The 21,356-nt window shown below is 43.6% G+C and overlaps 1 protein-coding gene across 23 annotated transcripts in view; it reads right to left on the bottom strand.

The window, feature by feature from the left end:
• FHOD3 (formin homology 2 domain containing 3) overlaps window positions 1-21,356 on the bottom strand; it is a 434,191-nt gene that overhangs the window by 17,686 nt on the left and 395,149 nt on the right. For all 23 annotated transcript variants that reach the window (XM_074340102.2, XM_074340103.2, XM_074340106.2 and 20 more), the window contains 5 exons: window positions 18,328-18,510; window positions 16,534-16,653; window positions 15,663-15,824; window positions 11,184-11,374; window positions 4,052-4,244 (listed from right to left, as the gene is read on the bottom strand). In XM_074340102.2, the coding sequence (XP_074196203.2) occupies window positions 4,052-4,244; window positions 11,184-11,374; window positions 15,663-15,824; window positions 16,534-16,653; window positions 18,328-18,510 (849 nt within the window). The remainder of the gene's footprint in view (window positions 1-4,051; window positions 4,245-11,183; window positions 11,375-15,662; window positions 15,825-16,533; window positions 16,654-18,327; window positions 18,511-21,356) is intronic.

Below are 21,356 nucleotides of genomic sequence, written 5' to 3'. Positions count from 1 at the left end.
CTCAATGTCACATCAAATTTCAAATGAACAAATTGGCCCCCACAACCGGGGGATAGCCTCTTGATTGAGGAGCTGCCAGGCCCTGCTTGTACAGCTTTCTTGCCTTCTTCTGGACATTCCCTGCGTGAGCCCCAAGAACAGTCCTAACCAAAGTCAGAAGGGATTTGTGGGGCTCCAGGCCAGTCTCCCGAGGCTGCCCCTGAGGCTGATAGCCAGCTTGCCTGGTTCCCTGACCACTATAAACCTCACTCCCAGCTATGGGCCCTACCACTCAGCTGGCCACATCCTGTGGAACCCACCACCACCTGCGTGCCATCAGGGTCTCAGTAAGTGGACTGGTCTCCATCTGCTTGGCTCTGCCTGTCAGCTGCCGCCTCCCCTCTCATCCCGAGCACTAGACTGACCCTTCCCTGCCCAGGCTGCGGGGTCTGAACCTCCGAGAATCCTTCCACACATAGTCCAGACAGGACAAGAGGAACAACGGCCCAAGCAGAAAGGATCATATTACTCTCTCCTCAGAAACACGAAATTAAATTCGTTTTAAAATCTTACCTGTCCCTCATGGAGGCTGTTTGAACTGACATGCTCTATACTTTTAATTCTCACCAGATTAACTTCCTGAAATAACTTCAAATAAAATACCCCTTTTCTAAAAATAAATTGGGGGTGAACTTTGTGTAAATCTCTTGATTTTTAAATTTAACACACCCTCAATTTAACTTGTATTTGTTTAACTTGTATTTGCAAGGCTCCAGCAAATCAGACACAAGGTTTTTGAGAATCAAGTAAACGTTAAGAAGCTGAAACGACAAAATGCTTCCAGTTCATCACATTCCACATTGCCCCTCGCCAAATGGCATCACAACAAGAGATGACAGTCCTGCTATACTATTTTTTTTAAAAAAATCTTGGAGCTTACTTATTTAACCAGGGATATTTGGCATTTTTTTCAGCAATTAGCACATGTGCAAGATGCTAAGATACAAAATCTATATCCTTCTTAATATCCCCCCAAAGTAAGTAGCATTCCCTTTTCACAGAAGAGGGAGCTGGGGTTGAGCGAGGGCATGGGCCTCACCCAGGATTACCACTGGCCCCCTCGTGTGGGAGTCCTCCGGAGCAAAGCCTTCATTCTCACAGCCCATCTGGAGTATAACCACAGCAGACAGGGCCACAACTGCCTGTGGTGCCTTGCCTATGTCACCATTTTGTTGAGAACTAGTTTGGGACACCAGGATGAGGAATTACTTAGTTTTTCATTGGTCATTCCCTGGGAGGACCCTTGGACTTTAAGAAAGGAAGCCTTTTGCATTTTCAGAAACAGCGAAAGAAGTAGCGAGACAGGTACACAAGAGCAGATATGGGTCTGACTCTACAAATACAGGGTCTTTAGATTTAACCGACTTGTCTGTGCCTCAGAAAATAATGGTTTTTCTAAAATCATCTTTATTTCATTGCTACCACTTCCATCCTCATCTATATTAAAAGTGACTTACTCAGACAGAGAAAGGCAAATACCATATGATCTCACTTACATGTGGAATCTAAAGAAAAGAATAAGTGAATGAACTAATCAGAAACAGTTTTGGAGACATAGAGGAAAAACTGAGGGTTGCTAGATGGGCGGGGGGGGGGGCGGATAAGGGGGAAGGTGAGGGGATTAGAAAACAGTCAGTAACCACAAGATGGCCAGGGGGTTTTGAAAATTAATTTGGGGAATGTAATCAATAATGTAAAGATGCGGTAGGGTATCCGATGGACACTTGTCCCACTTGGGAGACCACCTCAGGGATGATGTAGATGCCTGATCACTGCACTGTACACCTGAAGCTGAAGCTGAACAATAAGTGGAAATGTAATGGCTCTGTGCGATGTCAGAGGGATAGTGGATGGGGGAGGGGGGTTCACACAGTGTGAGGGATATAAATGATAAACGTCTAAGTATTACTTTGTCTTGTGCACCTGAAACTAATAATAAAAAAAAAAGAGAGATAGAGAAAAAAAAAGAAGTGATTCACTACACAGTTTGCTCTAAAAATCACTTTCAGCTCTAATGCTTTTGGGCTTTGTGATCTCAGTCTTTTGCCTGGTTTTTGTTTTCAGTGTTTTAAGTTGTGGATATGCTGTTTTCTAACCAGGTTGTGACATCCCTAGGGTATAAGCTTGTCTTTTATTGCACCCACATCTTCCTTGGTGCGCCGTGCCTTGCTGGGCACACAGTAGGCGCTTAATTCCGAGTTGGGTAAATTCGAAGCTGTCCTTTGCCTTAATTGACAATATCCTAATTTTCCAGCAGATGGCAATCTTTCTACACGAATGATGCCACTTTTTGTGGGACTGTAGACGGTGAACCTGAAGAAACCTGTACTGTGTAGATTTGAATGGGAATTTAAATATTTTTTGAATTGAACTCTACAAAAATTTACCCCTGCTTATAAATAGGAGATCTGAATGTTTTCGGAGAAGGACCGAATTTAAAAATTAGTGAGATCTGTTAAAAAAAAAAAAAAAACACTCAAGAATTTGTCAAGAAATTTTGACGTGTTTCCATAACTATAAGCATATTGGCTTGTATTTTTCACCTCCAATGAGTCTCATTTCCACAAAAATAAACACTCCCTTTTTAAAACTTTTAAAAGTAATACTTTGGAATGAAATGTGGGCCACAGTCTGCCTAACTGGATTCAGTTTGCTTCCTGAGTTGCTGTCCTGCAGGAGGCTAAAGATCTTACTGAACCCAGATTTCAGAAGAGGAGACGAAGCCCCTCAGCTGATGGCAGTGGCATCCAGAACAGCCAGGGTGTTATAGAAAGAACTCTTGCAAAAACTGATCTGAGCACTCTAAGGGTCCAGAAAATTAAAAAACAAACAAACAAGGGGTCTGGGTGGGGGTGGATGGTGAGGGGATTAGTCCTTAGTTCTGCTCAGAACTGCCTTAAAATCACAACAAAATTTCTAAGATGATGCATTTGGGTCTCCATGGGAAGGTTAGACTCCCTCAAGAATGTGGCCAGTTGTTGTGTGCCCTCTGTTTCTCCTACTACATGAACACCCATCTGGGCACAGAAGGCAACCTCAATAAGGTCTTCTTAATTAATTTTATTCCTCCCCAGAGAAATGTGCCTGACTTGAGTTCAGGTGAGGCTTGCACCCCACAGGATGATGGCATTCCCCACGGTTTAATCCTGTATCCATTCCATTCCCTGTATCATTGAGAGCCAAGGTGCTTCTCACATATATATAGAGATGCGGTAAGTTTCATAAAGGCACACCAGAAAGAGGTAACTGCACTGTGTGTCTTTGTTTGCCTCTTCCATCTTCACACATCCCTTCCCCCTCCACTTATGAAGCATCATCCATCTGAATATCCACTGCACCCATGGCCCACTGGGCTCAGAACTGAGGTAGGAGAGATGGGGCAAGAGCCCAGGAGTGGGAGAGGCACGTAAGTATGCAAGGACTCTCAAGGGGAACTCCTGTTGGATTCACTATCCTCCAGGATCTCTTCCCACCCTGATATTCTCTGATTTAAGGGACTGCCAAGAGCCTATCAGATCACATCTTTCAGCAACCACATCAATTATTCCTCTATTCAGATGCCTAGAATGGGTGGTCCGTATGTCAACTGATTGGTTATATAGCATCTTTAGGATGACTGAAATTCTGAGTCAATTCCCAAATCTGTACATTTGTCTTCCTATGATAAGTGGCATTATCTTTCATATTTTTTCCCCTCCAATTTTACTCACATCACAGAGGTTGAAAATGGAATCAAACATTTAATGTCATCAGCATTGTCCAACGCACCCCATGGGTCATAAATTCTTCCACCAGCTACATATTCTTAACTTTCATGTCCTACCTCCTCATTTGTTATATAGCAGATTTTCACAGACAAGGTAAAGGAGAAGTTTAAGAGCACTTTTCAAAAGAGAGATTTTTTTTTTTTCCACATTAAAAGAAAAAAAACCACAGCTCCCAAATTGTGGGAAGTTTTATGGTTGATCGCGCTTTCAAAATGACATAAAGAGGCTGATTTCATGAAACTTACATCAGTGATCATCTTCCCTCTGGTCTTATTTCTCTCTCTGTGATTGGCCCGTTTTTGCTTCTGCTGCAAAACCCTTTCCCTGGTGGTGCGATACTCCAATGCAAACTCACTGATGATCCTGCAGAACTTGTTTATGTTCACTTCCCGAATTGCGTAAGGTGGATGCCCCATAAAGAGCAAAAAGGAATGGAACCTGCAATGAAAAACAATAGTGGCAATGGCTTCAGTTTTAAGGAACACAAAAATCAATTGTCTCAAGACTTTCAATAAGAAACCAATCAACTGAAGACATTGTTCTTCATTCCTGAGACTTTCAGGTTGAAGAGTTTTCTCAAGTGAAAATATGACCAGAAGTCAAGTTCAAACTCACTTTCTCTATGAGAGAGGATATGTCTAGGTGGCAGGATTTCAGGAAATTAATTACTTTTTCCTTTTGGCTTCTCTGTGTTTTAATGTTTTTTATTTTGAAACGAATACACAAAATTTTTGTAAGAAAAATGATAAAGTACTATTTTAAGGAAAACATTGCACAGTGTCTAGATTATATGAAAACTGAATAAGGAATAAAGAAACGCTGCTTAACAATTTCTTGGGAAACTGCTCTAATGAATACTTGGAATAGACAAGACTATATTATGAATAACCTGTCAATTGATGGTTTATAAGAAAATGCTTATAAAGTTTTCTCTGAGTAAATATTTTTAAATATTTTCTTGCAATATTACATACAATTTTAATTTAATTAGGACACATTAAACGAGCAGCACAAAATACATTTATTTCAGCTATTTATTTTGTAAATTAAAATTGTTGGATTCTATTAAAATTTTTAAAAAAGAAATGAGCAAACAAATGCCCACTTTTTAGCTATTTGGAAATGAAAAAGAAAATATTTGGAGACAGAGGAAAATTTTTATGTAGAACAAACAGTATTATATAGATGATAACACTGTTGGCAAACAAAACTTTGTCTTTGATCCCTCTAACTTGTACAGTTCAAAGAGGGTTTTTTTTGTTTTTCAACTGAGGGACATTGGCTGAGTTTTTTGTGAAAAATGATACAAAAAAATAAAGCATACAATATGTATTTAAAGTAAAGGAGGCTAAAAAATGCTGTTTAAAACCAAAAAATGCTAGCTAAACCTATCAAAACCTTAGAAGAAAACATAAATTTTCATGACTTTGGATTAGTAAATGATTTCTTAGATATGATACCGAAAGCATAAATACCCAAAGAAAAAAATAGATAAACTGAACTTCATGAAAATTTTTAAAACTTTTATGCTGCAAAGGGTATTCTCAAGAGTGAAAAAGACAACCCACAGAATGGGAGAAAATATTTGCAAATCATATGTCTGCCAAGGAGTTTGTATCCAACATATATAATATATAAGAAATCTGGGCCGGCCCAGTGGCTCAGGCGGTTAGAGCTCCATGCTCCTAACTCCGAAAGCTGCCGGTTCAATTCCCATATGGGCCAGTGGGCTCTCAACCACAAGGTTGCCAGTTCAATTCCTCGAGTCCCGCAAGGGATGGTGGGCAGCGCCCCCTGCAACTAATAGATTGAACACGGCACCTTGAGCTGAGCTGCCGCTGAGCTCCTGGATGGCTCAGTTGGTTGGAGCGTGTCCTCTCAACCACAAGGTTGCTGGTTCGACTCCCACAAGGGATGGTGGGCTGTGCCCCCTGCAACTAGAAAATGGCAACTGGACCTGGAGCTGAATGGCACCCTCCACAACTAAGACTGAAAGGACAACAACTTGACTTGGAAAAAAGTCCTGAAAGTACACACTGTTCCCCCATAAAGTCCTGTTCCCCTTCCCCAATAAAAAAAAAGAAAAAGAAAAAAAAAGAAATCTTACAACGCAACACTAAAAAGACAAATAAAAAAAGGACAAAGGATTTGAATAAATGTTTCTCAAAAAAAGATATGCAAATAACTGACAAGTATATGAAAAGATGCTCAACACCATTAGTTATTAGGGGAGTGCAAATCAAAACCCCAGTGAGATGTAACTTAGCACTCACTAGGATGGTTATACTAAAGAGACTGACAATAACAAGTATTGGTGAGGATGTGGAGTAATTGGAACCCTCAGTACAATACTGGTGAGAACATAAATTGGTTCAGCTGCTGTGGAAAAGTTTTACAGTTCCTAAAAACTAAAATAGTTACTATATGACCTAGTAAGTTCATTCCTATGCATATACCCAAAAGAAATGAATACATGCCCCACAAAACCTTCTACACAAATGTTTATAGCAGCATTAATCACAATAGCCAAAAACTGGAAACAACCCAAATGTCCATCAACAGATGACTACACAATATGTGGTATATCCACACAAGGCCCCACTAGCCGGCCCACTACCTCTCTGACCTCATCTCCTATGACCCCAGCCACACTGGACTCCTCATGATTCCTCGAACAAGCCTGCCTCAGGGCCTCAGGCCCCATGTGAGGTGTGTAGGGGACCCTGGGTGGGGCTACCCTGAGAGCTTGCAGGGCCTGTGAAGAGAAGTGGGGGGGGCCACTCCACTGGGAAGACCATAGGCCCTGACAAGGCATCCAGTACCAGCTATTCCCTATGCCCAGAACATTCTGCCACAGACAGCAGCATGCATCGCTCTGTCACCGCACAGGTCTCTGCCCAAATATCACATATTCAGAGATGCCTCTCCTAACCTCCCAATATAAAACAGCACCTTCTTGTTGCTCCCAGTACTATTTACACTCGTAATTTTTCTTCCTGGCTCTTACTACCACCTGACATTATATATTGTAGATGTGAAGTGATGTGATGCAATATGATATATGATACATTAGGGTAGGGTAGTGTAATATATTACATATATTGCCTTTATTACTACTCAAGATCTTTGTGCGCAATGAATCAAGGGGAGAATCAATCAGTCCATACCTGGATCCTCTTTTATACATAAATACAACCCAAGAGTCCTATCCTCCACTTTCTAGAACACTGGAGATCCAAACTTAACATGACTAGGAAATAGAATTCAAGCACATATTTTGCAAGCAGGGGAGTAACAACAAACAAGTAAAATGAAGGTGAAAAAAGATTGAGATGTACATTTGAAAGGAAAGATACTATGACATTCCCGCAGACAAACAAAGGGGGTATGGTTTTTAGGGAGTAAAACATTTAAAGGGTTTTTGTTAGCTAAGGTTGCCACTTTCAGAACACGTGCCATGGAGGTGCTATGGTTATGGAGTGCTTGTTCCCCTCATCAGTATCCTGAGGCACGAGCCAAATGTTTTTCATCTGTTCTATCATCTGCCCCTTTCCTCATCTGAGTCACTGAGTAGGGTGTCTGGCCGAGAAAGGGGAGGTGTGGATTTTGGGGTGCTGGGAGTTCACTTGTCGTCTGCCTGTCTCTCCCCCCAAATGCTGTAGTTCTCTGTGCCTCCCAGGATGGCCTTCCTCCCACCTCTCACCTGGTTGTCTCTCTCCAGTGCCTGCCACAGTGTAACTGCAGCCTCATGAATCTGTGGGAATACGTGGGTCTGCTCACCCACAGTGTGGGATTAAGCAGCTAGTGCAGTGACGTAAAAGGAAGGGTTAATGTGCAGATTCCAACATCCAGAACAAGATTTTCTTAGCCAGGCAACAGTTTTGAAAGCCAGGTTTTTGCCTAAAAAGGACTGTCTACGTCCTTTTATCTGCTCCTTTATCAAGAGGGGACCCACTGGAGTAACCCTATCAGACAAGAAAGGGAGGTGGAACATCTGCCCTTGAGCTCCAAGACTGAAGAGAGCAGAGATGTGTGTCCTCGTCTCTTCCCCCCAAGGAGGCGCTGGCGCGGGGAGAGGTCTGCTGAGAGCCTGAGTACATGCTGAGGATAAGAGGGACTTGTCCCCCATCAGGAGGACGGAGTGGTTCCAGGTCAAAATGGAGCACTCCTGGCACAGTGCAAAGTGCAGGCCAGTGAGGAAAGGACGCAAGAGGGCCTGGCTGGACTCGCCAGCTCCTGGGAGATCCCATGTGATGTACAAGGGGCTCTGGACAACATGGAGGGCGCTGTACGGAGAGCTACAGGATCTAGGCAGATGGGTGGAGCACAGGAGAAGACCTGAGGGCTTGTCCCTTCAGCTGCCAATCAAGCAGGAGGTACCAGCAGAGGTTGGGTGGAACCAGTCCTGGCCTTTCCATGTGGGAGGGTAGTGAGGTTCCAGATGGCCTCATCCATCTGAGAGCCTGTCGCTTTCCTCACCAGTGAGGTACAGACATCATTGTTGTTCCTTGAAGCCAGTTCTGAGAGGAGTAGCAGGGAGGAGTGGAATTCTTGGAGACCAGACATTCAGGAGACTGACTGTTTAGCTGTTTACATGATTGGCTAGATTAGCCAACTGCTACCCGGCCAGGCAGTAGGTCATTAAGGAGATGCAGCGAATAGTGAAAAAAAGAAAAGTCATTTTCTCTACACATCTGAGTGCCATGAGAATAAATCTGCAGATTTGCTACCTGTGGAGGTTTGAGTTAATCCCCAGGAGACAGGCATCTTTACACTCAGACAGCCTCAAAGCAGTATCTGCGTAACAACTGTTTCTCTAAAAAAAGTGCCATTACATGAATTCCTAATTACACAGATAAAAATATAACTCTTATAGTCGCATGTGAGGAAGAGAGATCAAGGTGTAGCTTTCAACTCTCTCATCGGAAATCTTATATTTAAGCTGATCTGCACGCCCAGGATGATTCCACCTGTACCCAGGGTCTGGCCCTAAATTAGGGAGCTACTCCTTTCTGGGTCTCAGTTTCCCAATGTCCAAAGGGAATATGTTAGACCACAGCAGTTGTAGGCTGTCCTGGGAATGCTAGTGGTGGCAGAGGGAAAGGGGTTGCACAGCCATCAGTGTTCTGAGCCCCCATCTCCATTTCAACAGGACAGTCCTGCTTGGATCAGTTCTATATATGGGGCTCCTCCAACGACTTCATTTGTACCCAGGGTTCTATGATGTGGATGCTGTGGCTTGGACACCACCTGAACCCCCCACCTTCAGCCATGCCCCTTTTACCTCCCACCATAATTACAACTGATTCCTGGCTCGTGCTGGCCATCCAATGGGGTGGCTAATGGTTGAGTAGACAGGGATCCAGAGCACGCAAGAGCACCCGTCATCTGGGTGACCAGCTTATCAGGGAGAACAGGACAATCAGAGCAAACACTATATGCATTATGTTTATATATATATATATATATATATATATATATATATATATACACATATATATACATATGTACACAAATCATATATACACACACACACACACATACATACATACACATACATAGCTTAAGACATGGATGTATCATTGAGTTTTTATCTGTCTGGGACAAAATGATTAATGTGACCAGGCATAACAGCTTTATAACGTTCATAAAATAGCTCCAATTTCATGACATTCCAAATGGAAACTATTTGTTTATTTGAGTACTCTTAAGTGAGAAATCGCTTGTATCATACAAAGCATGGAGGGCCAAAGCAGTTGACATTCCCTGCTTCCTGTTTATAACCGTGGTAAAAGCCTAGTGTACTTTGATTTCAGTGAGAAATCTGACAAAATCTCTGACGAGATCCTCCCACCTGGAGGGCGCCTGTGAGGTCTAGATGGCGTGCACTGAGGCGGGTTTAGAGTTGAACAACTAAATTCCAAAAGTACGGAGTAATGGATAGTTGTCAACCTGGAGGGAAGATTCTGTTCCTATTCCTGTTCCTAACATTTAAAGACTACTACCACCCCCATCCCACCCCACCCCCGAACAGTCTGGATCAAGACCCAGGAAGTATGGTTACCAAAGCAGCTAATGACACAGCTGGGAGAGGGCTCACCTGCAGACAAGATAATTAGGTTTTAAAAAAATAGTCACAGGGTCAGATGGGTACTAGACCTACTGGGTGATCACTCTGTAAGGTATATAAATGTCTAATCATTATGTGAGAAACCTGAAACTAATGTAACACTGTATGTCCACTGTAATTGAAAAAAAAGTTCTGTATGGCTTCATGGAAGGCGAAGAAAGGAAACAAGAAGGGGAAAGGAGGGAGGAAAGAGAGAAAAAAATAATTTAAAAATCTGAAAAGTACAGGATAAATGAAAATACCACACACCTACTAAAAAAATAATGAAGTGTTCAAGCACAGGCCGGGGAGTGTGCTTGAGGAATAGACCCCATGGAAGGCCTGTGGTTTAGCTGGCCCCAAGGGAGGCCTCCCTTACCAGAACTGCAGTGAGGCCTGTTTCAGAGGCCTGCCAGCAGAGCTCCAAGGAGACCACAGCCTGGAGGTCTGCAGAGCTACACATTTGCTCCCCAAGGTATAAGGCCCAGGACAGAGCACGCAGACCCTGGAAGCCAGGTGTGGGACCTACAACCACATTCTGTGATGAAGCAAAGGAGAAGAAAGTGGGGGTGCATGGAAGGAAATGCCCTGGCCTGGGACGTTGGAAGCCTCAGGCTCTAGTCCTGGCGCTGTTTCCATTTATAGGTGAGATTGCCCTGGACAGCCATGGAGCCATCCTAGACGCCAGGCAGCCTCCTTGTAGGCAAGCAAGGCCTGACACATCACTGCTGTGTCTCCCAGGGTGCTCTTAGATCCTGTGACTCTGAGGGAGGCTGGTCCAGAGGATGGCACCCATGGTGGGACCCAAGTCTCATCCAGGCAGGTCTCAGCACAGAGCAGCCATTGGAGAATCAATGAGTGGAAGGTCTTGGAGGGCATACTGTGGCTCATATAAAAAAAGAACTTTTCTAACAAGTCGAGCTGCCCTACAGAAACGTAGAAAGAACTGTTCAAACAGATACAGAGATGCAGGGGTCAATTTGTCAGAGATTCCTGATTAGAGGAGGATTTTTGAATAACATTTCTGAGATTCTTTCCGACCTCAAGATTCAATCGCATTATATTATTGCTGTGTGTGTGTGTGTGTGTGTGTGTGTGTGTAAGAAAATTAAGTACCCATGAGCAAACACGTGCATCAAAGGTGCACTTGCAATGTACCAAAAATTTACAGTATAATTTTTGTAAATTCAACCTCCAGGTCTTGGTTTGCAGAATATTTTCAACATGCCATATTACTGGTGTTTCTATACATTCTTCAATCCACTTACCTGTTAATTATTCTTCTATGGACAATCTTTAAAATTATAATTCGCTCTGCACAGTCTTTTAGGAACTCTGACATTCGTTGTTTCAAAACTGGTTTCATTTCATGTTTTGCAATTGCCTTGAGGTGATCCCATGAAGCTTTGCATCTTCTCTCCATCTGACATAAATTATCCTGAAGTTGATCAAAGTCAACCTGAAAATCAGAGAGAGAACCCTGCAAACGTGCTGAAACAACCGGACCCCAACCTGAACCAGGAAACCGAACTGCCTCCGGGAAGAAATACACATCAAAACCAAATTTACATCTTGGAATACAAACATATTTATGGTCTAAAAATTGTCCACATGTGTATCTGTCATTATCTTGACATCAAATTATTTAGTGATAAAACTGTTCTCTAAATGAACCCAATGCAAGTGTCATCTTTTTTTTTCTTTTTTTTCTTTTTTTCCCATATTTGGAAAGAAATCTTAGGAAAGTCTTTGGAAACTGTAAATTAAAACATGATATCAAGGAACCCTAGTACAAGATGAACTGAGCAGATGTCTCATAAAAATTTTCAGAGCTCTCGTGTTCTTCAGAGATGCTATTTCATTTAAGGTTAGAGGAATGCACCATAGTCATACACGGATGGCCCTAATATGCTGGGGCCCCCTAAGGGGCAGCCAGCTTCTTTCGTGACACATTATTTTACTTACCTCCCCTCCCCCCCCCCCCCCATTTACTCAGTTAACCAATACTCATGGAGAAACTGGTATATGCCAGTTCCCATAACAGGCACTGAGAACACAAAGACAACTGCTGAATGAGACCAGTCATTGTACAGACAGGTGATCACCAAACACTGAGCATGTACAGAACCCACCAGCCGTGTGTGTGTGTGTGTGTGTGTGTGTGTGTGTTCTGTGTAAGCATGTAGTCTTGCCAGCAGATGCAAATCACGTGTGCAAGGAACAGATGCAACAGAGCACTTACTGTGCTCTTCAAGGAAGTGGGAACAGTCTGGATTGACTGAAGTGTCCTGAGATAAAGTTTTCTAAAGTAATACCTTTATAGAACTTCTAGAGGAGAAATCATGTGACTTAGAGAGTAAGTCATAAAAAAAATGCACTTGAGGATATTTAATGGAGAGAAATGTGGGATAGGGGAAAATAAATTAAGATGGCAGGGAGGAAGAAACAGATAAACAGGTGAGCTGAAGAAAAGGGACTGAGAGGTAGATGCAGAGTGAGCGATGTGGGGAAGGATGAGAGCCAGGCACACAAAGTCAGGAGAAAGAAGATGCGTGAAGGCCAGCCATTGCTTAGATGCCAATGACTGGTCATGAGAGCAGGGCTCAGATGTGAGTGCCCAAGGGGATTTGCTGGGGTGGCCTCAGACCTCCAGCCCCACCCTCCCAAAGACAACAGAGGAGACCAAGTCAACAAAGGTGGATTCTGGGAGACAATCTGTCCCCAGAAAGGATAAAGATGTGCTGAACACAGAGCTGCCCTGGGGGCCAGGCAAGACACCACATGCCCTTGGGATTCTTGGGTGCCAAAGAGCCAAAACAGAAGGCAAGTTTAGGCAGAGCCCTGGGATTCAGGTAAGCAAGGGGTACGTGGGACTTTGAAAGAAATGATTTCCTGAAATCAAATTCTGGGTTTAGATTAGAAAGGCTTCACTTTCCTACGAAATGGTAGAGCTGAGGAAAAAACCTGGCATTCAGCTGAAAGGAAAAGATATGCAGATTTAGAAAAGAAGAAGGACTGAATAGTTCAAAGAACTAAGTGTAGAAAAGGATCCAGACGACCTAGGATTGACAAGTAACATCTAGGAGGCCTAGGACGTTTGAAGCCAATTGTAATAAATCTAAACATAAGTCTCTGGATCTGTCCTCATTTGTGTCTGGCAGCTCCCTTGATCCACAATGAAGTAACTTCAGTTCAGCTCAGACATACACAGTAAGCTCTGTGCTGTCTAACCAGGTATAGCTTGCCCAGCACTGCAATGGGCAGAGCAGGCAGCAGACACAGATGTGAGAGATGGTTTTTCGGGGACAAGAGTCCACTGTGAGCCCTTAAGGTGGTGGCAGAAGAAAGCAACCTCACTGCCAATAGAAGCCAGGCAGTGAAGCCTTTTGATGAAAAGCAGTTGGAGGGTTGAATTTAATGTAGCGTCTTTTGAGGAGGGCTGGAAAGCTACCTCAGCTGGCTGCCCGCCTGGCCTGACATAGCTGGCGCACAAGATGTGAGTCTTCACAATTACTTCATGATCTCAGATTCTGTTACTAGCTCCACTTCATAGGGGAGAAACTGATGCATAGAGAGGTTAAGCAACTTGTGAGAGACCACACAGCTAGTAAGGGGAAGAACTGGGATTTGAACCCAAATCTCTCTGGCTCCAGAGTTCTAAGTTCTCAATCATCATGACTTAAGGTTAGGTTTGCCCCTGAAACATTACACCCCAGGGCGAGAGCTGGCCTGGCCTTCTGTGGTGAAGAGGACGCCATTGCCAGGAAGTCCTCTCTGAAGGACAGCTCCAAATGGGCCACTATGTGTCGGAAGACATGCGAGCTGTACTACGAAGCACAGTCAAGTCTGACTGAGTCCGTCTGGGATGCTGTGGGACAACTCAAGGACATAGATATCCTGCAGATGGTGAGTTGCAGGAGTGAGGCCCAAAGTGCAACACGCCAGGGGATGGAATGAATGCAGGTAGGGCTGGGGTTTCCTGAAGCTTATTTTGTACCTGTCTACACAGAAGGACCCCTCAACGTCCCAGAAGTCTTTGGAAGTAAAATCTGACAAGTGGTGGTAGGTGCTCTCTTGACCTCTTGTTGCAAGTCACAGGGATCTAGGTCAACTGTCACCTTTAGTAACTGCCAACGTCTATGGGTAGAAGCTGTCTGCAGTTTTGGCTCGTGTAGCCAATCTTCAGGCAAGGACCAGTTATTTAGTTATTAGTTAAGAATAACTTAAACATCCTTTGGGAAAGACCTGACACTGAGGGGTGCCCTGGCAGTCACTGGGGACTAGCCTGGTGTCAGAATTCCAAGGCCAGGATTACTCTTGTGACAAGCAGTCCCCACCTAGGGGAAGGCCCTGGGAAAGAACAAAGGACCAGACGTAAAAAGAGAACCGACTTGTTCTGGGTGGTTCTAGAAATAGGACCACGATGAATCTAGGTGGCCAGGCAGACTTTGTCTCAAATCGACTTATTCCTAACCAACTGTCTTCTGTGAAGGTGCTCACAGAGGGTGTCAGAGCAGCAACAGGAGGACCCCCTGTTGGAACTATCAAAGGGGCTTTTGCCTTGGTTACGATACTGAAGTAATATTTGGGAAGATTTCAGAACAGTGCCTGGCACAGAGTAAACATGGTAAGGGTGCCTGTGAAATAGAAGAGTCTGTTTTCTAAGAAGCCCTTTGTAAGCCCCCTGAGCTGGGGAAATTGTTAGCCATGCCTCCAGCTGTCTAAGGCAGGTCCATTGTCAGGCTGGCTCAAGGCCCCTGCTCCATGTACCTGGCAGCTGCCAGCCTAGCGCTCCTAAGGCAGGGTCCCAACCCCCAGGTTCTGTGGAAGAAGGCAGAGAGAGAGAGAGAGAGCTCTGTGGAGGGACCTTAGCAAAGCCCCTCCCCCGTTCCTCCCCTTCTGCCCATCACTGCCTCCTCTTCTCATACTAGATTCCAATGTGTCCCAGAACTAAAGGACATTCTGCTTTCAGCTCCTTAGACCAGGTTGTGTTTCCAGGAGTTCCCACCACACTGACCTGGCTCCTGTGCCCTATTTAGCCCCAACCCACAAGTTTCCTCTCGTTTCCAAGACCCTCATATCTCCCAGTTCTGCTGTGTTTGGGATTCCTCTGGGGTTGTTCAGCCTCAGTGATACTCCTGCAGTGAGGGCAGCTGGATGTCCAGCTATTCCGACCGTCTCTTTTCTAATAAACCACAAGTTCATGAAGAAGTTAACTCTGGACAAAATTTAAGAGCTTGCCGCTGAGGGCCCAATACTGGTTACAGACCCATAAAACGGTTCCCTCTGTGTAAGATCACAGGGTGGCCCATCTGTGGGAGGCAGGGGGCCAGGCATGCCCTCTGTTTCCTGGCTCAACATCTCACTGCAAGGTCTTCTGGAAGTCTTAGGAGGGGTCAGATTGCAGCTTTTTGACATTTTTGGCCACCTAAAACATGCTGGGGAGTTTTAATGCTCTGGAGAATCCAGCCTGGTGAGTAACACTGCTCCACAATGGACGTGAGGGTTAGTCCTGGGATGGCAGGCTTGCCTCTCATACCTCAGTAGGAAAGAATCTGACAGAGAATCAGAGATGGGAAAAAGATCTTAAGGCAGGAGACAAGTCATATTCACAAACTCCAGAGCAGGGGAGGCAAGCAGCACTTGGCATGTTACTTAATAGAGCTTGTGCTCCTCAGAGATGACTGACAAGACCCAACATCTGAGAGAAAGGCACATCCTGCCCCTCCATTTCCACACACACATACCTTGGCTGACCTGGTGACAGCCCCGATCTCTGAGTACAAATCCGAGCTGTCTGGGAAGTTTTCCACCACCATGGTGCACACGTGGTGGAGAAGCGACTGCTTGTGCACGGTGTCTTTGACTTCTGGAACCTTCTCGAGGTAGCTTAACTCAAATGCTTTGGCCTGTTAGGTGAACAGTAAATAAAAGGCAGGAAGAACAAGATTTACCCAAGGTCTTAGAAAGGCACAAATGATTAGACTTAATGCCCTGTTGGCGTAGCCCAATATTTAGACCCGAAGCTTCTCAGGCCACACGCTCCATCATTCTTAGCTGATCACACATGGACCAGCCACACTGAGAATAAAAGGAGCCTCCAGCCCTTTCCCACCAAGGCCATCATCAGTCACGGGCTGTCCCCTAAATCCAGGTGCTGTGATGCTGGGTCTCTAAAACTTTTTTCTCTTATTGGTTGACTGCTGTTCTACTTACTAGCCAAAGATAGGCCTTTTTGTTTTGTTTTGTTTTAAGTTTATTTATAATGTATATAAGTACAAATATTTGAGTGATAAAAACAAATATTTGTACTTATACATATCAGACAAAATAAAACAACAAAAAACCAGCATAGAATAAAATATCTCTAATGTCAATTTTGAGAGTAGCCACGCTTCTAAGGAATAGTGTTTATTTTCCTAAGTTTTCTTACGTATAGAAAGATACAGTTTCAAATAAATAGGCCCTAATAATTTTTTTTTTTTTTGGCCCTAATAATTTAAGAACAAAATTCCTTCTAGATTTTTAGCAAGAAAATACAAAAGTTGAGGTACGACCTCCTGGCATGTGAAGGGAAGGACAAGGGAGGGAGGAGCATAAGGGATGCAGAAAACTTACATTAGTTCCATTCAGAAAGTTCCCAATGGCTAAGAGAGTAGACAGGATGAAGCCCAAGGTTTTATTGTTCTCCAATTGGTCTATTCCTTCCTTCAGGTCCAAAAGTGGTTCTGCCACTTCCTTTCAATTAAAACAAGTTGGAAGATGATAAAGAATGTACATTTTGCCTTTTTCCTTTGTTCTTGTTAATTTTTGTACAAGGTAATAACCGTGCCTGGGAGTCCTCACTATAAGTCAATCCCACGTGACTTGATGGGCACATGCTCCTTGTCATGGAAAAGTGCCAAAAGGTAGTGGAAGAAAGTCTAGCCCCCCAAACCTCCCCAGTGGAGGCCACGTCAGTACCTGTGACTAACAGGAGCTTGTGCTGAGGTGACAAATGTTCTTCCCTCTGTTCCTGCCCATTTTTCAAGCACAAGCAGGACCGTTAGGTCACAGCATCTCTCCTGCTCTCTTCTCCCCATCGCTGACTTCTTGGACACTCCTCCTTCACACGTTCCTTCAGAATCTGGACCCTAGCCTTCTTTGCCTTTCTTCTACCAGGCAGATGACTCTGGCAACTCTGGCCTAACTGTCCCTGGACCACTCAAGTCTCCTAACTTCCCCTCTAGGCACTCTGGCTAGTGAGCTCTTTGCCTGGGTTACTTTCTAGAAGGCTACCATCTTCTTTACTCCCATTGCCTTCACAACTCACACTCTCTCAGACTTGTAGCCTTCCCTGTAGCTTCATGGCCTCAGTCCCTCTCTACTGTCACTGCCTGACCCCCACCCACACTCCCATATTCTTACTGAGCCTCTCCCCTAGCCTGTATCCCACAGATGGAAGGTTCAGCTTCATTCTCTTCAGCCTAACTTCTGCCCTGCCTATCCCCAACCAACACTGACCCAAAAACTGTTTTCTCCATGATGTTACCCCACTTTGTTAGATAAAGTCACCTAGACATGCTGTTTTATGACCAAGTCATGCCAAGTGTCCTAAGTAGTGCTAGGTTTCTTCAGCCCTGCTTGATTCTCAAATGAATTCAAATACAACAGTTTCCTCCTGAAGCCCTGAAACCCACCGCTACCTATCCGGCCCTCATTATAGGACTCTGCTCCCTCCTTTGCAGAAAGAGGAAAACCATGCAGCCTCTCCACCTGTGCTTTGATTCTGTTGCCTCTGGGCCCTTCGTCTCAATTAGGCTCACCTCCAGCTCACCGTCCACCTGTCCCTTTTCCTCTCCACTGGTTCTTTCTGCTCAGCCAGCAAAAACACGTCCATTGCTCCAGGCCAGAGAGGATGCCTGCTTCTTCTGCTTTCTACTCAAGATGAGTCTCCCCATGTCTTCACTGGCAAGGTCCCTTTCCTTCTATTCTCCTCTCAACCTCTTGCAACCTTTCTTCTGAGATACTCTCTCAAAGGGACCTACCAAATGACTTGCTAATTGTCATAGTCAATGGCAGTTTAGATGATTGCCATCAAGTGGATGGGTTACAGATCACTTTTCCATATTGTGTTTCTGTATTTTCCAAATTTTCTACAATAAGCATAAAGAGTCAGAAAAAAGTTTAATAGATTTTTTTTTAAACCAGTCATCTGGTACCTACCATCCAGTGTCTGAGGCTGGTGCCAGGCAGACACGTTAGAATAACCCCTCACTGGCAGGCTGCTGGTCCTTTAGTATAGATACAATCTCATCATAATCAACTCAAACCCTTTCTCAGGAATGAGGCTTCACTACCTTCACCAATAAAAAACTGACTTTCTCAACACTGAGGATGTAGGATTGGCTGCCTCTCTTCCTAAGCGCTTACCTTTTCTGTAGTTTCATAGTCCATTTTGAATGCCCAGAGGTGGAGCCGAGCCGAGAGTTCACTGATGGAGGAAAGTGTAAGGAGGAACTGCTCTGCGCTGCCCAGCGGCACCTCAGGGTTGGCCAGCTGAGCTTCCTGGATTTTCTGCTTCTCTTCTTCAGTGGGAATCATGGTTAGAATTTTCTGGAAAGATGGGATAATACAGTGTATGTTCTCTCTTAATGATGGAACCTATCCCACCCCTTTGATGTTTCCAAATTCATACTGCAATTTTCTAACCAGGTAGTAAAGATAATTCTGTTGTCAGGTCCCTTGTCATATACAGGCATTACACTGTTATAAATCAAATATACTTAGAGGAGAAAAGTCCTAGTAGCATCAAAACTTACATTCATTTGGTTTAAACTTCCCTCCCTCCCCCTCTCCTTTAATCTGTTTCATAAGCAACTTGCCCCTAATTTTCTGGATCTTGTACATAAATGACATTCTAGGCAAGAAATGGGAGAGGAGGTGAGAGAAAGGTGAAAGAGGAGGATAGCAGCGAACAGCTCCTAGTTCCCTAGAAAACAGAGTAAAACTTGTCAAGAATATATGCTTTCTAGTACTTCTCGTGGATTCATTTTAAAGCTCACAAAAATGAATCATTTTCAAAGAATTCAGATTGACTTGTACATGGAACATATATGATATGAGGTATGATAAAAAATACAGTGTTTTAATTTAAAAAATTATTACAGCAAAAGACACATTGCCATTAATCGCCCTCAAAATACACCCCCTACCCTTGCTTTGAGCACACTTGTCCCATCATTCTTGCCACTTTCTGAAGCAGTTCTGGAAGTCCTCTTTTGTGAGTGTCTTTAGTTGTGCTGTTGTGGCTGCCTCAGTGTCCTGAGTTATTTTGACTTTGGGGAAGAGCCAGAAGTCACATGGTGCCAGATCTGGTGAATAAGGTGAATGAGGATTTTTATTTGACAGAAATTGCCGTACCAGAAGCGATGTATGACAAGGAGACTTTCCATTGTGATCACAAAATAAGGTGAATGCTGCTGCCGAGAGTGCCGTCCAACGGAAAGGCAGGGATTTTCAATATGGGAAGCGGCGTGTCAAACCTTAGCAACAGTGTATGACAAGTTTCAACTTGTTCAGTGCAGTCAGTTGGGTATGAGCTATGGTTGAGAAAGGTGTGTTTTAAAGTGTGCTGTAAATCATTCCCCATCATGACAACACTCTTGTGTCACCCATTGCTTCTGGTATACTGCAGTTTCTGTCAAATAAAAACATTACGATGTGTCCTCATGCACCTTATTCACCAGATCTGGCACCGTGCGACTTCTGGCTCTTCCCCAAAGTCAAAATGATTCAGAACATTGAGGCAGCCACAACAGCGCAACTAAAGACACTCACAAAAGAAGACTTTGAGAGCTGCTTCAAGAATTGGCAAGAACAATGGGATAAGTGTGTTTGAAGCAAGCGGGAGTATTTTTAGGGGGATTAATGGCAATGTGTCCTTTACTGTAATAATTTTTTTAATTTAAACATTCACCATATTGTTTGATCACACCTTGTAATTTTAATTGTTTTAAATATTTTAACTACATTTTAAATTTTATATAGAAATGAAAACACTTTAAATAATATCAAACTCAAGTCTGATTGAGAAAAAATGATGATGGCCTTTATAAGGAGCAATATCTACTGACTGATGCATAAAGTACATCTTTTTGCTTGTATTTGTTTTTGGTTAAAAGTAATAGTGGAAGACAGAAGAGGCTAAATGGCATCAGAAGGATTATGATTCTTACAAATTCCTTAGTGATTACATTTTAAAAGAAGGTAAAAATGCCCCTTATATGACACATCACATACAGTATTAAGTTATGCTATCATTGTTTCTCTCATTTCTCATTATGTAGCATCAAACCAAAGAAACATACTTTATACAATACTATTTTGTAATGCATTAATTAATTCATTCTAAGTGGCCTTGGTTACTGCTCTATAATAGCAAGCACCTGGGAAGGAGTTCTGCTTCTGGGTAAGATGGAGTAGGTACACTCCACCCTGTCTGTCCCACTAATGCAACTCTCCGCCCTGGACAGCATGCATGGAACAGCTATTTGAAGATGAAAAAAAATAAACAGTGGCCGGTGGATTGGGGGAAAAGACCAGAATGGGAAGTTCGGCTGGACTGATAACAAGTTGACTATATTTCCTCTGGCATTCCCCAGCCTGGGCTCAAGGCAGTCTGAAATGACAGACAGAGCTCTAGTGGAACCCTCTAATCCTGCCTTGGGACATGGAAAAGGGAACCCTAGCAGTGACAGGGGCGGTCACAGGGGCTAGGGAGCACCTAAAACTCTGAGGGAGGGAACCCTCCTCTCCATTCAGTGATGCTGTGGTCCCAAGAAGGCGGGGAAAACCTCTTCTGCTTTTCTTTTCTCTCTGTCTCCCCTCAGCTTGGTTCCAGGTATGGGCAGAGTCACAGAAAATAGACGACGATATGAGGTAACTTTGCCAGCTTTCAGCTGGAAGACCAAAAAGGAAGGCTCCAGGGAACTGGAAAGTACTGGGCAGCTCATAGAAAATGAAGAGCCTGGCAAAACAAGTGTATAAAGTTGTTTAAGGATTTCTGGGCTCATCGCGGAGCTATTCGCATGTGAATCTGACTGTAAACAGCACATCAAAGATGTGGAGACCTGAAGTAGCCTTTGGAAACAGAGCTGGGACCACAGTCCACAGGTCAGAACCTGTGGCCTGATCCCAAACAGGGGAGGGATAGTTTCTGATTCTTGATATGAAACCAGAGTTACCCAGATACAAAAAACTAAACCAAGATAGTATAAGAAAGCTATAGACCAATATTCCTGATAAATCTAGACACAAAAATCCTTAATGAAATATTTTAAAATATAAATCAATGTCAATATATTACGATAGATAAACATATTGCTATATTTTACATAGCAATATAATACAAATAATAATCACAAAGTTAATTCAATATGCAAAAATCAATCAATGCAATT

The sequence above is a fragment of the Rhinolophus sinicus genome, chromosome 4 (genome assembly GCF_057876585.1).
Source record: "Rhinolophus sinicus isolate RSI-liver-muscle chromosome 4, RSI-T2T, whole genome shotgun sequence".
In the NCBI taxonomy this organism is placed as follows: Eukaryota; Metazoa; Chordata; class Mammalia; order Chiroptera; family Rhinolophidae; genus Rhinolophus; species Rhinolophus sinicus.
The sequence above is the reverse complement of the archived record's forward strand: the minus strand, read 5'-3'. Positions and strand labels throughout refer to the sequence as shown.